Here is a 19,292-nt window from a genome sequence, read left to right on the forward strand (position 1 = left end):
AGGACCATGATCAGAATCAATAAAAAATAAAATATATAACTTCTGCATTTATTTGTGTTTGTTTTCCTATAGTAAATTTGTATATGACTGACTTTTCTGTAATATTTCACTATTAGACTAAAATCTATAAAGAAGGAATCTCTGACATTAAGAAGATTTAGTGATATTTTCTTCTTTGAACAAATTTAATCACCTCTTGATTGACAAGTACATCCTTACTACAATTGTTAACACCTACCCGACATCAAACATCAGGATATGGAAAGTCTAAAACCAAACAACCCAGGAGCTTTAAATTTTTAAGCAAACTCAGCAAAACAGTCACTTAGTTAAGTCTGCTTAGAAAAAAAAGACAGAGAACCGGTTGCTTTGATGCTAAAATTCTAAATTACTTTCATATACAATGGAACTTTCCCTCCCACACGCCTTCAAAAATCAAATTGACATTATGCAAATTAAACATCAATCTTTTTATTTGAATTATTTATCCATTAAAGGTCTGATTAGCTTTCCATTTACCTCAGTTAAATAATGCATTATATAAGAATAAAAGTGAATAGCTTCCTAGTGTGTGAAAATATGTGTAGAATAAAAATCCATATCCTGTTTCAAATGGTAAAGGTCAAAGTTAAACAGTATCTTAAGTAAAATCCACAAACCTTCAGCAATCATGTCTTCCATCTCTGTGTCAGATGAATTATCTGCATGCTTCGTATTATTCTGTAGCTCTGGCTGAACACATACAGAATTTATCACCTGATTATCCAAAAGAGGCCTTTTTTTCACAGGCTGTTCTATTAGCAAAGATGAACGACTCACCTTTAGAAGAGAGAATAAAATAATCTTTTAAAAGGCTTTTCAGAAATAACTTGGTTAAAAAACCTCTTGAAATGAACAGCATCTGTGCTAATTTACTTGTTCAACTGATCAGTTGAACTGATTCGCTAAGTGCTTTATTCCTTAAGAACATTTTAGGCAATCTGGACATCAACAGTTTGTATTTCAAATCATCAGCAGTATGGATGCTTCAAAGTCTCTGTCAAACAGAACCTAGTGTCCTGGTTTAGGCAAGTAGTTAAAAAATGTCCTTAAAAGGCAGTAATAGGGGCACCTGGGTGCTGCAGTCAGTTAGGCATGACTCTTAGTTTTGGCTCAGGTAGTGATGTCAGGGTCGTGAGATCAGATTAAACCCTGCACTGGGCTCCACACCCAGTACGGAGTCTGCCTATGACTCTCTCTCCCTCTCCCCTGACCCCTTCCTCCCATTCCCCATGCTTGCTCATGCTTTCTCTCTGAAATAAGTGAATAAATCTTTTTAAAAATAAATAAATAATAAAAATCGGTTATAAATTTTGATTAACCAGTATCCTTAATTTTGTTTCTGCAACAACTTTTAAGATTTATTTTTCATGTATAAGCCTTTTTACTCATAGGGTTGGTCTCCTCAGGATAGATCATTATTGTATGTATTTTAAAGATGAATGAACTAATGTTCTAAGTGTTTAGGTGATTTCTTTACAAAAGCAGAATCAGGACTAGAACTCAGTCTCCTGACTCCTACCTAGTTCAGCAACCTAATCCACTATGATCACAAAAAGAAATGGAAAAATCCTCAAACGTTAGCATGAAAATCAATAACAAAATATTCGCTTATGTTCAATATACTTGGTTAAGACATAAATACTACTTATTTTAGAAATGTTCTCAGCAAAAACAATCCAGACCAAAAATATTTACCGATTTACGAGTGAACCTTTAGCTAATCTGATATAGAACCTCCTTTAAGAATGCTGGTTAAGTCTCCAATATCTGCCAGATGGTGAATGATAGCTTATTGTAAATTTCTACATTTAACTTTAGAGAATAAAGCACCCATGAACTTTCAAATTTTGTTCATTTCAGTTAGTATATTTAATATACCTCAAGTAAAATTTACAAAGGGTATTGCTGAAGAAACTAATACTCAGTGCTGCTAAGAGTTCACACTTCTAGTGTGTGAATATATTTAAATAATCTTTCCAGGAGCGCCTGGTTAACTCAGTCAGAAAAGCATGTGACTCTTGATCTTGGGGTTGTGAGTTTGAATCCCACACTGGGTGTAGAGATAACTTAAAAATAAAATCTTTAAAAATAAAAATAAAGCAAATAAATAATCAATCTTTCCAGAAAATAATTTGGCAATATATATCATGAGCCTTATGAATATATATGTAATGTGATTCAGTATCTGTACTTTTAGAAATTTGTGCTAAAGAAATTACTAAATATGGAAACCTAAAATGTCCAATAATAATGCAAGGATTACATAAATTATGGTTTTCCATAAAGTGGAGTATTATGTAACCTTTCAAAATGTTTCCAAAGTACTATTAAGCATATGAGAAAACAAAAACTAAATATACTGACAGAAGGACTACATATATATATTCTTGATCATATGAAATATATACCTAAAAAAATACACATTGTGGTATTGCTTGGGGATTATTTGCTCTGTACATTTCCCATATTTTCCATTTACGATAATACATTATTAATTTTGTAATCAGAAAAAAAAGTTGTCATTGTCACTAGTGATTATTAATAGCAGCAACTATGGGTACTAAGTGCCAGGAACTGCACAGAACAACATGTGCACATTTAATCCTCACAACAACCCTCAGAGCCAAGTATCATCTCCATTTGTCAGATGAGCAAAAATTAAGATCAAAAAGTTTGAGTGACTTTATGCAGCACTGAAAGATCCAAACCCTGAGGAGCAGGGAAAAAATACTGCTCCACTATCAGAATTCTTACAGGAGATCCAAATTTGAAACACACAGTTAACTGAAGCCAAGGCAAATGATGAGGCAACCCACTATCACAATGCAAGATCTTCACCACCATGAATCTAAAACACCGGGTATAATTCAAAGGCTTTTGAAATGAATGCTTTTGTTGTCTTAGATTTTGGCTTTGACTTTGGCCACTTGTCTTTATTTTCTAAGGAAAAATGGACGTTCATCTCTAGATATTAGCATATAAATTATGTATAGCTAGTCTCAACTTATAAGACTTTCAGTGACAGAAATAGCACCTCCAATGTGAATATTTTAAGGCATTTTTAAAATATGGCTAAAGGCTGAGATTTAAGAATGAGAAAATCTATTTGCTAATTATAAACCATCAACTGGGTAACTTCAGAAGTATCAGGTCATTGGGCAGTTATTATTTTATGCACTCAAGTTAAAGATCACAAAGTATCACATTATATAAGAAACACCATTTTAAAAAAATAATGCACTTTAGGTGTCATTTCACTCCCCTTAAACAGAAAAAAGAAAGATTTATTTCACTGGAGTAAACTTCCCATTATCTTTCTCTAAAAATTATAAAACTGGTATCCTTAATATCCTGAAATTTTTTCCCTTAGTTTATACAATAGCTAGCATAAAAATTCTAGAAATATATCTGGAAATAAATAAAGAATATATAGAGAAATTCTAGACAAGGGATCGACAACTTTTTGAAATAAAATTGTAAGTATTTTATTAAAGAACAACACACTACATTTAAAGATAATGCTACATGAATAATTAAAAAAATACAAATTTGCTTACTACTTACAGGAAATGGCTCCAATCCCTCCTGAATTACAAAGCCTTCAATAACATGGGTTAAGATCTGTGGTTTAACAATAGCCTGTGGAGGTTTGTTTTCTATACTGGGAATGCTACTGGGCACGGATGTACTATTACTCCTCGTGGTAGCAGCTGGAAGTAAAAGTGGAGGTGGAGGAACAGAAATATGTGAAGGATCTGATGGAGATTTAATTACTGAAGCACTGACTGATGCCACAGCAGGTAATTCCACTTGCTCTGGAAAAAAAGTCATTTTTTTATCTTTAGCATTCTGTGCAGGCAAATAAGAAACAAAATTCAAGAATAAACATTTATTAACAGTCCACACCTGGTGCTTTAAAACACCATTCTAAGAACTTTATATTTAATCTCATTTAATCTTATGAGATAGAAGCTACTATTATCCCCACTTTACAGAAGGGGATAACTAGCTAAAAGTGATCATTCCAACCCTGGTTAAAAAGAACTGTCCCATAAGATATGAAAAGTGTTTTAGAGTGTCAATTTAAGAATAATTATGAATACTGTTGCTTTTTTAAAAAATTTCAAGCTACACAGATATTAAATTCCCTATGTTCCTATTTATGTACTCCAGATGGCATGGCGGAAAAAGTACTTTGAAAGTACACTTAAATAGGGGCGCCTGGGTGGCTCAGTCGTTAAGTGTCTGCCTCTGGCTCAGGGCATGATCCCAGCATTCTGCGATCGAGCCCCACATCAGGCTCCTCCGCTGGGAGCCTGCTTCTCCCTCTCCCACTCCCCCTGCTTGTGTTCCCTCTCTTGCTGGCTGTCTCTCTCTCTGTCAAATAAATAAATAAAATCTTAAAAAAAAAAAAAAGAAAGAAAGAAAGTACACTTAAATAAAAAAGGATCATAAAATCCACAGAATAAGTAGAGATTTTTAAAGGATTACATAGCATCACCTTTATTTCAAGTAGTAAGGTTAATCCAGATCCATGCACAATTTTTTTTTTTAACAATTCTTCAGTGACACTGTGTATGTCAATTTGGGGGAACACTTTAGTGCCCGGCAATTGCAAAATATTGGGTTGGATCACTGTGATCCCTCCCCTTCGAACTCTGAAGACCACAATAAGATAGACCCCACAGCCTATGACAGACTTTACCTACCCATACGATAGCACCAAACCTTTACTCACTGTACTAAAGTGGGAAGATGGAACCAGCTGGCAGCTAAAAACATCAGTGAGTACAGATGTCTTAGAAAAATAGCCCAAAAAGAGCACAAGTGTAAAGATAATGCTACAACTTACCGAGTACTAACATGCCAGGTACTGTGTAAATGCCTCACATGCTGTAACCATTTAACCCTCAAAACTAGCCCAAGAGTAGGTACTGGTGTTATCTCCATCTCATAGTGCGGAAACAGAAAGATAAAGTAACTTGCCCGAGGGCACACAACTATTAAGTAATGGAGCTGGGATCAGTTCCTGAGACAATGTTCTTAACTGCTGTGGTTAACTCCTCTCCACTAGTATGAAAAGGGTTGACACCACTATCAAAGATGCTCGAAACAAAGCCCAGTTAGGTGAAAAAGAAAGAACAGGAATCCCTACAGAATAAAAATTTCAGCTAAGAAAATAGTGTAGTGATCATCTGTATAATCTCAGATATGGAAAAGCTCTAATAATTCACACTCAGAAATTGTGATTAATATAATATAGCTTATCACTGCGCTATGATAAGGCATCAAATAATCCACCAAGATAAACTGCACAGGAAAAACACCTTAAAATTACACAATCCCTTATTAAAAACTAAACAAGAAAGTCAACAGAAAATGCTAGTTTGCTGATTTCAGGAACACACACAGTATTGTACACATGCATTACCAAACTGAGAAACTCCAGGAAAATCCTATCCTACATACCAAATCTTCACATTTACTCCTAGAGGAAAAGGGATAAAAATTATAAAATTCTAAAGTGGGACTGAAAGGTATTTTTCCCTGTCTGAAGGAAAGTATAAATCTATGGGGTACTGAAAAATAAGATAAAATTTTAATGTCCCTTACAGATTTAAAGATACTTTGTTACTTTAGAAATATAAAGCTGCCTTGGGGCACCTGGGTGGCTCAATCGGTTAAGCATTTGACTCTTGGTTTTGGCTCAGATCATGGTCTCAGGGTTATGACATCGAGCCCCATGTCAGGCTCCCAGCTCATGCAGAGTCTGCTTGACATTCTCTCTCCCTCACCGCCGCCCCACCCCCCGCTGCTACTGCTTTCCCTCCCTCTCTCTAAAACAAATAAATAAAAGCTTTAAACCTTTAAAATATATATATATATATAAAGCTGCATTAAGTATAATATGGTTTGTTAAGAAAATATTGCTTGGTGTATGTTCTAATTAATTTTTAGATCATATGTACCCATCTTTTAACATCCTAAGTGTTGTTAAAACTAGAGCTGTAAGTTACTACTGACTTTTTGAAGAAGCTAATTGCTATTACTTGTCAGTGTACAATCAGCTGTTAAAATAAAACATATGAGAAACACTGATGTATTACAGTAGAACAAAACCACAATTATCACACTCTTTAGATTTAAGGTAACTGTGAGAGAAAACACAACTGACAGAACTTTGCCACAGGGTACTCTCTGCCTATTCACAGTCTCATTTTCTGCGCAAGATCTATGAGCTTCTTCCACCCTTTTTTATGGATGTTTTTCACTTTTAAAGAATTTTTAGAGATTTATGAAAACTGAATATTGGATGGAAACAAATCCCTCTATTTCTGCAGGTCAGTTTATTTCATGATTTGATGAGAGTTATTCTAAAAATCAACTTGTGCTTGCTTTTCCCCCTCACACGCAAAGTAGTAAGAATGAATTATAGGAAGATTCAGAAGTCTACATTGTACTCAGACAACTTAGCCAGAGGGATTTGCTTGACAGGATCTTGCCCTGCATTCTTGAGGGAAAAAATGTGAAGATGTTATTGTGTTCCAATATTTCAGAAGTGTTTAAATTTTCTTTGCGTTACCATTAGTAATGCGTTTTAGGTAATTAAATCACAGTCATAATGCAAGCTTAGTATCCAATTAAACTTTTATTTCTGCCTTTAAATCAAACTCCAGGAAATCTGCAGCAACGTTAAATCCATTTTCAGTTCAGAGAAACTACAAAGATTTAATACTATAGATTTTCCTAAATCTATCTTTTGAGGTATTATTATGAATAAACACCGGCAATACCATTAAACTTGTCTTAAATATTTTATATCATTTCATTGACTAAACATTTTCTATTTCTTGGGAGGGAGAAAATATTGAAGAACACTGATTTTCCCCCCTTCTGTGCTTTCCGAAGATTCACACTGATAGTATAGTAAGGGAGAATATCAGAGAGAAGGAAAGGGTTAGAGTGCTGGCACAGTTGAAAAAAAGAGAGGGAGGGCAAGGCTTTGGTAGCAGTTGAAAAAAAGAGAGGGAGGGCAAGGCTTTGGTAGCAGTTGAAAAAAAGAGAGGGAGGGCAAGCTTTGGTAGCAAAGTCAGTGTCCTGTTACAATTTGTTTGCCTGTAAGTGATCGCGGTTCTTGTTTACTGTAAATAATCACGAGGGCCAAGAGATGTTCAAGAGAACTGAATCCTTACAAGAAAGACTGACTCAAGATTAGCTGGGTCAAGGGTCAGCAAGCTTTCCACAAAGAGCCAGCCATATGGGCTCTGCAACTACTCTTCTTTGCCACAGTAATACAAAAGTAAACAAAGATAATATTTGAATAAGTGAAGGCAGCTGTGTTATACAGAATTTTATTTATGGACAATGAAATTTGAATTTGGCATAATTTTCACGTGGCATGAAATATTACTCTTTTATTTTTTTTTTCAACCATTTAAAATTTTTAAAACCATCCTCAGCTCATGGGTCATGCAAAAAAACAGGCAGCAAGAAAGATTTAAAGCATGAGCTATAGTCCGCCAACCCCAATCTAAATAAATTATTCATAAATTTTTAAAAAATCTAACAGTCAGTACAGCATGCAGCTCTTGATCTCAAGGTTATGAGTTCGAGCCCCACATTTAAAGGGGAAAAAAAGAAAAGCTTTTATTAAATAAATAAAAATAAAAATCTAACATGGACTATGTCTTTTTTAGTACTTAGACACTGGGCTCTAGGTCATACTAATGTTTTAGTAAAACACTCAGGATTCAGTCACTTTAATATTGTGAGGAGGAGAAGGAGCATACAAAAGATTTACTTGATCTCATGAGTAGCACTAAAGTAGTGAATAAAAATTTAAATGCTTAAGGCCAACGATTTTTTAATCCATGTCGTTAGTAAGAATTAGTGAGGTTTAATTTAAGAACTGTCTGGGAAAGAACACTTTTAAAAACATACAGCCTGGATCAAAAGCAATTATGAGGAATGTCAGATATGACTCAGAATGCTTTGTGATTTCTGGAAAGCATAACTGAAATCTTTTAATAGAACTAGATTTATTCTAATTTTTCAAGCTTAGAAATAGCTTGACACATGAATCTGAATGGGCATATAAAATATATCTGTGCAAACCACTGAAAATTTGAAAGCTAAAGAATGTTTTTTATTTGGGTGGTTCCTCATCAACTGTTTTAATTGTTCCCCATTTAAAAAAAATCTTGAATTCTATTTATATTTGGCTGCAATTATATAATAGCTTAATACCATCTCCAGTTATTAAACTTCACTAACTTTACTAAACTTTGTTGCTATCATTTACCTAATAGAAAATTCCCCAACATTTCAGTATTTCCTTACCTAACAAAGGATGTTCCGAAGTCAAATCTTCTCTCCCGACAGTTACAGCTGCTGGAGACAGTGTGGGTGGTGGTGGGGTTCTGTCCGTCCGGACACACTCATCGGACTCTTCTGGCATTTCTTCTTCACACACGTCTTCTACTTGATAAACCTGCAACGACAACCACACTGCCTTAAAATGTTTCTCAAAATACATTTACTAAGGTGTTCCTAACTTAACTGAAAAAAAATAAATTCTAAGTGTTTTAAATTTTTAAAAGGCAGAATAATTATTTGACAGGCTGAAAGGAACCTTTAAAACAGCTCAAATGAGGTTTTTCATAATGCTTGACAATATTTCACTAAAAGCAAGTTGTGCATCAATATCTAAGCTACAAATTACAAAAGTTTCAAAAAGGTGAAAGTCAAGTCAGAACATATTTTTAATTTTGAGAATAAAAAAAAGTTTTGATTTTATACACTCATATAACTACTTGGGGAATTCACTACTGTTTCTATTAACTTCAACTGTCATGAATCAAAATAAATACTAGTATTTTTCACAAGCACACTAAGTAATTCTCCAAAATGACATATATCAGGAACTGCTTAAAGGATGACACCCCAGGCTCTTCTTTTATTTATGTGAACTGAAGATTAAATCATAAAAAGTAATGCTTAAAAACATACAAAAAAGGTACGCAATTATATCTTTAATTCTTTAATCTTCTGATCTACGCAATCTAATGAATTTTTATAAGCTAGTACCAGGTAAACAGAAAATATATGTCCTTGAAATAATACACACACACATACCCCTCCTAAGCCATTTGACAAATTTTTAGTTCTTTAATATCGTTCCATACTTATAAAGTTTTTAAGTTTTTAACTTAACAACTTAACAACCTTGTTATCTAATGCTAAAGAGCATACTGTAAGAAGAAAACATGGACTCAATCTGAGAAGGTAATATGTAACTAAAAATAACTCATTAATTTTTTCATTAAACTTACGGCTGTTTTCAAAGGCCACTTTTAGACTATTTTGTCATTATTTAAACATTATTTTTGAAAAATGATAGGTTACTAAAAACAAAGCCACAAAGCAGTTCCCTTCCTTCCTTTTATATACAAACTTACTACTAAAATTTACAAAGGCCATGAGTTTCACCTAAACTGATTAATATTTCTAACAAACGTTAAAACAAAAATCTCTCAACAATATTCACAAAAAACTCTATGATATATAATATTGTATTTTTAATCAAATTATTAAAGTTTGATGATTTGAAGTATATAAAATTAAATATAAAAATGGTCAAGATTATTAAAACCAGCATAAACCATGTGTTATAAAAAGGACATCAAGATTCACCTACAAAGACATAAATCTAGCAACAGTGATACAGTTTTTTAAAAACCAAACTTTCCAAGCCTCTATTAAAAATAAAATATCTTTTAAAAAAAACAGTCTTTTCCTTTGTCTTTTTAAAAATTTAGAAATCCTAAAAAAAAAAAAAAAAATTTTAAGAATCTTCCAGTTACTGATAATTTTATACCAAATATAATATCCAGAACTGTGATCTGATAACTGAGTAGACTACATTTTTAAAAGTTATTTGCTCCGAACCCTGCATCTGGAAATCTGTTTCACCAAGAGATTCCCTGCCTCATGTTTGGATCCCCTGAAGTAAAAACAGTTGCTTATTATTGTACATATCGTACAGCACAACCATGATAGCTGCTAGTATCTGTTCACATGATAACTTTTTTAAATGGCAATAATGTCCAATACAGGGAAAGTCATCCAAAAGAAATGTCCTGGGGGTTAAAGGAAAAAAAAAATTTTTTTTCTAGTGAGGGACATCTGCTGTCGTGGTGATTACCTTAATTTGGCAGTGGTAGGGATGTTGATTCAGAGGTAATTAGACAAGTATGGTTTTATCAACCAGTTCAACTGTATCTGTGTAACATTCCCTTATTAGATATTATCTTTTCTCAAAATGTTGAAGTTCTCTCTGTAACATTAATGCTGTCACAAGTTTTTCAAGCACCTATACTACAGTAGCTTTTAAGGAATCAAAGTTTGATCGTGCACAGAATTCTGGTTTTTAAAAAATAACGAAAGAGTTTTAAAGGATAAGAGTTATAATAACATTAGCAGCATATTCTGAAATAATCCATCAAAGAATATTATCAAATACTTGTCATTCTTTATAGGTAAGCCTAACTACACACACTTTCTTTCAAATCTGCTATGTAAAGGCAAAATAAGTTAATAAAAGAAGTAGGCAAAAACAGACCTGTCACAGACATCTGGCACCATCAGCATAAAAAAATCTAAGTGCAACAACTAAAATATTGAATAAAGCAAAGAAATGGAGGTTTTACTCACAAGATCATTAGGAGACTGCACAACACAATTTCTGTTTAGCTCATAACTACAACTATTCTAACACTGGCAATGACTGCCAAACTTACCTCAATAAAACACATTAGTCCCATCTGTCCCCCTTTCCTAAACAAACTGTAGAACATTTATTAGCTCTAAATTATCTACTCTCACGTATCTTATCATACCCAAATGTCAATGAAAAATTTTAGTTTTATAAATGTATCTTTTATAAATATATTTTTTTAAAAATACACTTTGATAATTCACACTTACTCTTTTAAAATTTCACAATTCTTAAGAAGTTAAACAGATACTGCTATCTTTAAATATTTGAAACAAACAAGTAATTGTGAAGAAATGTGCAATTCATGAAGAAACATGATTTGATAAAAAAATAAGATGTGATCAAAGGTAATAAAAGAAAAACACAGTAACTTAATAAATAGGCTATGGTACTCAAAGAAAAAGGTAAGAAAGATAACACAGGAACATCTATAGCAAGTATGACCACACCTGTGACAACAGAAAAAGTTACTGTTTTCATGGGGGAAAACAAAAACTTCCAAGAATGAGATAATATAAATTTTTTTTAAATCTTTTTTTTTTAAGAGAGGACAGCAAGAACAAACAAGACCTTAAATTTTTTAGCTTTTATGTTGATATTTCTATCCCAAATACGTTCCTCCAAAGTTTCCCCTGACAAAAACAATTAGAAAATTAGAAGACATACAAAGAAATTTTATTTTTTACTTATTAAAACCCAATTCACTGAACTAGAACGAATATAAATTTAAATTTGATTCTTTGAAATTACTGTACACTTTGAAGCCTGTGTTTTTATGTTACAATTTCCACTGTGAGTTCTTCAAAAATCTAAAAGAAGATATAGAGACATAAGAATTGAATGACAAACTTATTTCTAGAAGCCCATTGTTTTTTCTATCAGGTTGTTTTAATAAAAGTAAATTAGAAGTGGAACTCAATCTCTTTATGTCTATTAACATCAATGAGGACAAGAATAAAGAATCTACAAATTTGCATCCTAAAAACCAAAATGTTTCCCATTAAAGAACAGACTTTGAAACTCCTTTCCTTCCTGAGTTAATGGTTATTAATCTTTAAGTGATAAAATCCCTTCAGTGAAATCTGATATGAAACCTGCTTTGGGAAGACTGCTTTCCCCAGTTATAAATTAATTATTAATTTGATCATTCTGCCTAAACATTTAGAGACTTACTTCAATTTTTATTGTAAATTATTTTACAAATTTAAAAAGTCTTTTAGAGAACGTTTTAAAAAACATTCCTTAAGCTAATTTTCTTTTCTAGGCAACATGTACCATTGCTAGAGGTTTATTCTGATAAATTTCTCCATAATCTCAATTATTCAAAACTTTTATTCCTGCCAATGGATTTTTTCATCCTCAGTATTCAATTCATGCACTCAGTTTTTTTAGCTTTTTAAATGAGAAATATTTAAAGTATATATTTTCTCTTCAAAGAAATTTAAAAATCATAAGTTTAATAATTCTAAAAGATGGGCTACAGTTAATGTTTTTTGCAAAGTTGGATTCTTTCCTAGAGTAAATGTCTTTTTTTACAAAATTTAATTACAAAATATAATCTTACCCCAAAATTACATCATACAAGCATACCTCCACCTTAAAACCAAAGCCCCTAAAGGCCCAGGACTTCAGAATGCACACAACCAAAAGGGTTAGGTAGATAAACCATACGTTTAAGAACATACAAGCCAACAGAAGGGATCTATGAAGGATAATCACCTTAAGAGAAAAAACTTTGTGCAGATGACACTGGTTCAAATGCATTCCCTTGGGGAAAAAAAATCAACTCTGTAAAGATAGCAGATGGATTTGTTTAAATAGTAATAAAATTAACGAGGGACTTTAATAACCATCACAAATTATCAAGCATGCAACCATACTACAACAAATGGCATTATTTTTTTTTGCCCATACAGCATGTTTGTCAGACACTGACAGATGGAAATTTCAAGCTTTTTAAATTCATAGGCATTTAGATCTAGCGATATAACATAATGTGGGAGAAAATCGTTTTTACTCTCAGTTCAGCAAGAAAGTCAAAGAGCTTCCAAGGGCTTACCACTGGTGGATCAACAGGTGCTGGTGGTTGTACTTGTAGGTTTACCGCAACAGTCTGTGGAGGAGGAAGAGTCTGAAATGGCAACTGGACCAAAGCTTCTGCAGCAGGAAGCTCCTCTTCTGACACCAAAGCATTCTGCACCAAAACCTGGCCCTGGGATAGAATTTCAGGCTGCACTTGTAAAGACTGCATAGACTGCAAGGGCAGTGGTGGAATCTGAGCTGGAGGAGATGCCGACATCTGCGGAGGGGTTGCAATTGGGATTGGAGAGGACTGCAGGGTTGAATATTGCTGGTGTGATGTTGGAGACACAATCTGCTGACCTGGGGACACCAAAGCGGACTGCTGAACTGGGCCAATGTGTACAACAGGGGAAGCTGGAAGTGGAAGATGGGATGGAAGATTCAGCTGTGCTGTAGGCTGCACCTGGTTAGCAGTGGATTGCTGCAGGTTTGGCCCTGGCTGGAGAGCAGATGACACAAGAGGGTGTGGCTGAATAAGTGCTTGTGGATGGATAATTATAGTAGGAGACTGACTTGGTGAATGAGGCGGTGGCGGAGACACCACTACAGACTGCTGTGCTGACTGTGACTGGCTAGGAGACATTGTTAAAGGAGGGGGATGGCTCTGAATTGGTGAACAATGCTGTGACTGGGCATTACTAGGAGCTGGAGGAAGGCCATGGTTTTGGAGTGGCATACAGTGCTGGGATGGGGGTGGGTCTTGAGTCGGATTTTGAAGTGTGATTGGCTGAATTTGCTGTTGCTGCTGCTGTAATATCAGCTGATGATGGGAAACCTTGGGAGGTGGTGAATGAAGAGGAATCTGCTGATGTTTTATTAGAGGATGAGGCTGAATTGGAGGATATGAAGCTGTGAGAGAAAAAAATGACAATTAGTATTTTTTCCAAAAATAGCATAGAAATTTATAAACAAATCTAAAAGAGGAAAGTCTTCACATCAGAAAGTTATAATCACCAGAAATCTTTTACAAGTCTTCCAGATAAGAGTGATCTGAAAATGTAATGACAAACGACTTTTCCTTGGAAAACTATAAAGACTTCCTGAAATAAACTGTACTATGATAAGCTCCAAAAGGAAAAACGGCCTAAAACGATTGATTCATAAACCTGAAATATACACGATTTATTCTTATTAAATTTTAGAGGTCACCAGAATATCTGCATTAACTTTTAACAAAGTATATCCATCTGAATTCCTCCTTTGGGGAGAAGAGGAGTATCCCTGAACAAATATAAGATCTATAAAAACAACTTCAAAATCATAAAAATGCAATATCAAAATTCATAAAATAAAGGTCTCATAACTTTCTAATCTATGTCTAAATAGTCTTCCAACTAACAGTCAATGTAATTATTTTCCCAAATTTGAGCCAAGATGAAAAGTTGGTATTATTTGACCCAGGAAGAGAAAATGTCTTATATAACAAGTTAATTCAGCTAAGCAAAACACATGTGTGAATTCTATAGCACTGTTTAATAATTATTGTAACTAAGAAATACAATTTCAGGGGCCATTCCAAATTCAGGAGAGCACTACACTAGTTTTGCTTGCAGAAAGAATGAGGCAATCGGATCTTGTTTTACTCTTCCCCCTGACCCACCCCCCCCAAAAAAAAAACAACAACAAAAACAATAAAAAAACTCTACAGTAATCTACAAATGACAGTATCCGTTTTTTCCACAGAGGAGTCACTCACAACAGGGATAATATTTACAAGAATTAGCAAAATCAAGTAGTAAATAGTTGTCCCATTATTATGCCTCTTCTGCATACTAGTGCGTATGTTTACACAGAGGGAGATGCTGGTGAAATCCTCTCTAAATAAAAATGAAAATGGGGCTCACAAGAAGATAAAGTGAAAAGATTGCTTAATATCATACAAACGCTATATGCATTTAAAATAGGTCTAAAGAGAGGGCAAAATTTTTTTCTTAATCTCAGAATATTAAAATAAAAGCTATAACATCTTGCATCTATTTTTATAGTTAACCACATTTGTGACAAAGGCCTTATAAAAAACATAACTTTTTTTTTTTAACATTCTTGCTTTTGGTTGGTTATCATTTAAAATTCTGGAGATCCTTTAAGGAAATTAACATCTGATTAACATCTCAAAAGAGAAGCATTTAGAAGGCTCAACAAATATCCACAAATTTTATTTAAAAAAAAAAAAGAGATTAGGTCTAAAATTTCACCTAACAAAGTAAGTTTCGCATAACTAAACTAGCACTTCAAACGAAGGCTGAAAATTTTATGTCAGCACTTTATAAATGTGTTGATAAAGACTCTATATTATAGAGCATTCAACAAAATCTTAGAATCCTAGAGTGTTTTTCCTCCAAAGGGCACAAGATGCTTTCACATTTCTCTCATTTTGTTCTCACAAAATGCCTGTGGAGTAGGTAGGTATTATTTTTCTTCTTTTACATATAGGGAAATAGAGGTTTTGCCAGCATAACAGCAAAAGCCCAATTTAATTCAATTTTTAAGTTATAATTAAAATACCATATTCTTGATGTACAATGGGTATATTTATGGGAATAAAATTTCTTTCTCAGCTCTAGTTAGTAAGCAATCTTTTTTTATATTCTAGAGCTGATAATTCAATAGTATTCAATTAATACTCTTTCACCTAAATTAAATTTTTCTTTGATGAGAAACCAAAGTGAATCTATATGTTTTGTATTAGTCCCTAAGCCCGACTGACAAGCATATATTAGAGAATAATTGTGAGGATATCTGAAACAATACTTCCTGTATAAGAAAAGTCCTAGTGCTCTGGAGAATGATACCATGTTTGTTAACTTCTCTGATTTTTAATAAACCCTTTATTATTGTCAGGATGGCCTTTATTTGGAGAATTTATGATTGGCATCATCTCCGACATACATAGAACTCTTTATATAATTACTTACAATTAAATACATTATTAAATAATTATATATTATTGTAAATTATTAAACACATTATTTTACTAAGTAGTTACAACAACCCCATGAGGTAGACAGGGTGCTACATTAGTCCAATATATTACTGTAGAGGAAACTAGGCGGTTAAGTGCATTGCCTGAAATCACCTGGCTATTGAGGGGCAGCCCTGGGTGTGAAAGAACACATAGTCCCAGCTGAGTCTGGGTTCCTATTATAGACTGAATGTTTGAGTCCCCCAAAAAGCACATGTTGAAACCCTAAACCTAATGTGACTGTATTTGGTAATGGGGTCTCTATGGAAGTAATTAAGGTTAAATGAGGTCAGAGGGTGGGGACCTTACAAGAAGATATATCAGAAAGCTCTCTCCTGGCACGTAGATGAAAGGCCACCTGAGGACACAGCAAGAAGACAGCCATCTGCAAGCTTCGAAGAGAGCTCTCACCAAAAACCAAACACTGCCAGACCTTGATCTTGGGTTTTCAGCCTCCAGAACGGTGAGAAAAGAATATTCTACTGTTTAAGCCACCTAGTCTATGATATCCTTTATGGCAGCCTGAGCAGACTAGCATAGGCTTTTCACTACATATTAAATTAATGTCTACAAAAAGTGGTATATTTTTTTTCCAACAAATTTCATAAAAGCCCTAAAAACTGCTATAAAAACCTGAACTCAAATACAGTTCATGATAATTTCCAGTCATATGGTTAAAATTCACCATTATTTTATATATTAAAAATAGATTAACTATAAAATGAGAGCTACACATTCAAGAAGAAATGAAGAAAACCAAATGATTTTAGCACCCTAGAAACAAATTTAAGGAAACAATAACCATACCCATTATCTATACTACAGAACACCAGTAGATTTTTTAATATTTGAGAGCGACCTATATAAATAGGCATTTTTCTAACTGAGGAATAGGATAAATTACCAATTCAAGAATCTCAAAAAAAAAAAAAAAAAAAAAAAAAACAAACACTTTGCTTCAGACTAATTTCTCACCAACAAAAGCAGAAAAACTATGGAAAAATCCAGCTATTGCCTAGCCAGAAGATACAAACTGCTTTGAATAACTGCAGTGTAAGGCTTGAGTGAATTTATAAGTTTGGTAACTGCAAAGGTTTTTGTGGCTTAGGGTATTTCATTTGGTTTTATTTCTAATCAACAACACCATGGGAAACTGGAGTTTGGTTAATACACTTAAGAGATCTAAATTTGGAATTCCAATTGTCCTGAGAGTCTGATGGTTTTAGCTTACTGGTCTCCTCCATACCTACCTAAAATATTGGCCATCAGATGAAGGCAGCTATAGGGATCCTATCACACTATCAGTGAAAGAAAAGGGAAAAAGTAATTGTCGACTTAGAACCAGGTACTGGGAGTTCAGGAGAACTGAAAATCTAAAAGTAGATCTTGTTTGAACTAACCCTGCAAGAGGTCCTAGCTTTATCTGAAGGTAGCATTCTCTTTGGAAAGAAATTAACCTACCCTCCATTATAATCTATCAAAACTATAAGAATCACTAAAAATTGTCCCGAGCAGTCGTATCAAGTGCAGTGGGTCACTACTGCTCCACAATGACTCCTATCAAAGCTGGCCAGAGGCTGGTTTGAGGCTGAAAATACTCTGGACAGTACAGTACAAAAATCCTGTTATCAAGCCATACAGAGAGCAGGACCTAGGCACACAGATGTTTAGCAAAAAGAATTCACATCACACTATACTATGAATGGATTTATTAATTTATATATTACAACAAAGACTGCACTTTTCTAAAGATTCAGATTTAAGAATTCCAAGCAGTGATACCCAATCGGTATGAATGAAAAAAATTGTACTGTAATTTCCAAAATTCTAATAGAAAAAAGATCAACTGTTAATCCAACAAATATTTACTATCCACCTATTGTAGGTAAGTACATATAAGGCACAACTTAGTGCTGTCAAAATAAAAGGATGAAAAGGTGAAACTGAAAAAGGATTAAAGAAGTTAATAATTGTAAAGTACCTGACATGTAAGTGCTCATTATTATAATCCTACTCTCAAAGAGCTTACTATACAGTAGAAAAGCTAAGATCAGTAAGTATATAAATAACTATAAAAGAAAAAGGACCACAAAGAAGCATAAAAACGCTATACAAGTTCAAAGTGATGAGATATTTCTAACTAGGGGAATCAAACAATTCCAAGACACTGAGATTGGGTACTACAGAGAATGCAAGCAATATTAGCACAGAGGAAACATGCAAGAGAAATAGGTTTAGGTAGAGAAAAAGCAGACTTCGGTAGTATAAAATGAATTTTTAAAAAGTAATATAGAGAGGCGCCTGGGTGGCGTAGTTGTTAAGCGTCTGCCTTCGGCTCAGGGCGTGATCCCAGCGTTCCGGGATCGAGTCCCACATCAGGCTCCTCCGCTGGGAGCCTGCTTCTTCCTCTCCCACTCCCCCTGCTGTGTTCCCTCTCTCACTGGCTGTCTCTCTCTGTCAAATAAATAAATAAAATCTTTAAAAAAAAAAAAAAAGGTAATATAGAGTTATAAAAAGACAGAAGGAAGGTGCTTATTTGAGGAAGCTGAATCAAGGAAGGATTTTTTTTTTTTTAATTAAACATGTGGTGTCTAGCCCAGTGCATGACATACACACATACTTTCAATAAATAGTTGGACTAGAATAAAAACATATGCAGATATATTACAAATAGAAGAGATCCAAGTATGCTTGAGAAGCAAAGGAAAGGATCCAGCACAAGGGAGACAAAAGATCCTATAACGACTACAAGAGAAGGTTAGGAGCTGGTAAAAAAAGATGCAATCAATGACACAAACAGTATTAACGTTAAAGTAGAAAACGAATAACTCCTTATCTTATTAGAAGTGAAGAAAGCTCAACACTGAGTAATTGTGAGATGAACAGAAGAGGTGATAAGGAACTCACTCTGGATGGCCCCAACATTTTCAGCATGAGAACCATGAAGCAGAGGATCTTATCTTGTGGATAGCAGAGGGAACACATGTGGGATTCAAAGGTGGATGAGAATGGAAACAACTTAGTTAACTGCCTGACCTCTTCCTCTCAGAGATGAAATCAGAGATGGAAAAAAAGCAACATGGTAAAAAAAATAATTATACAAAATCATTATTTTTGGAAAGTGGTAAACTCCACTATCACTAATGACAACTTTAAGCAAAAAATAAACGTGCTTTAAGAGCTTTTAGTTTTGTTCCACTAAAGCATACTAAATAAACTATAGGCAAATCTTATTATTATTATTTTTTTTTAACTAAAAGGTTTTATAAGAAACAAGTGTTGACGAGGATGTGGAGAAAAAGGAACCTTCTGGCACAGTTGGTGGGAACGCAAACTGGTGCAGCCACTGTGGAAGACAGTATAGAGGTTCCTCAAAAAATTAAAAACAGAGCTGCCCTACAATCCAGTAATCACACTACTGGGTATTTA

General features: G+C 33.9%; 1 protein-coding gene across 9 annotated transcripts in view; it reads right to left on the reverse strand.

The window, feature by feature from the left end:
• The window catches only part of PHC3 (polyhomeotic homolog 3), a 77,541-nt gene that overhangs the window by 25,238 nt on the left and 33,011 nt on the right, over window positions 1–19,292 (reverse strand). For 5 of the 9 annotated variants that reach the window (XR_003316226.4, XM_026498846.4, XM_026498837.4 and 2 more), the window contains 5 exons: window positions 12,879–13,750; window positions 12,539–12,586; window positions 8,383–8,533; window positions 3,607–3,857; window positions 660–819 (listed from right to left, as the gene is read on the reverse strand). Coding sequence is in view for 7 of the 9 variants with exons in the window: in XM_026498846.4 (XP_026354631.2) it covers window positions 660–819; window positions 3,607–3,857; window positions 8,383–8,533; window positions 12,539–12,586; window positions 12,879–13,750 (1,482 nt within the window). In the remaining 2 variants the exon portion in view is untranslated. The remainder of the gene's footprint in view (window positions 1–659; window positions 820–3,606; window positions 3,858–8,382; window positions 8,534–12,538; window positions 12,587–12,878; window positions 13,751–19,292) is intronic. The other 4 variants (XR_008957366.1, XM_048215287.2, XM_048215286.2 and 1 more) reach the window with 1 other exon arrangement.

This window comes from Ursus arctos, unplaced genomic scaffold (genome assembly GCF_023065955.2).
Source record: "Ursus arctos isolate Adak ecotype North America unplaced genomic scaffold, UrsArc2.0 scaffold_4, whole genome shotgun sequence".
NCBI classification, from domain to species: domain Eukaryota; kingdom Metazoa; phylum Chordata; class Mammalia; order Carnivora; family Ursidae; genus Ursus; species Ursus arctos.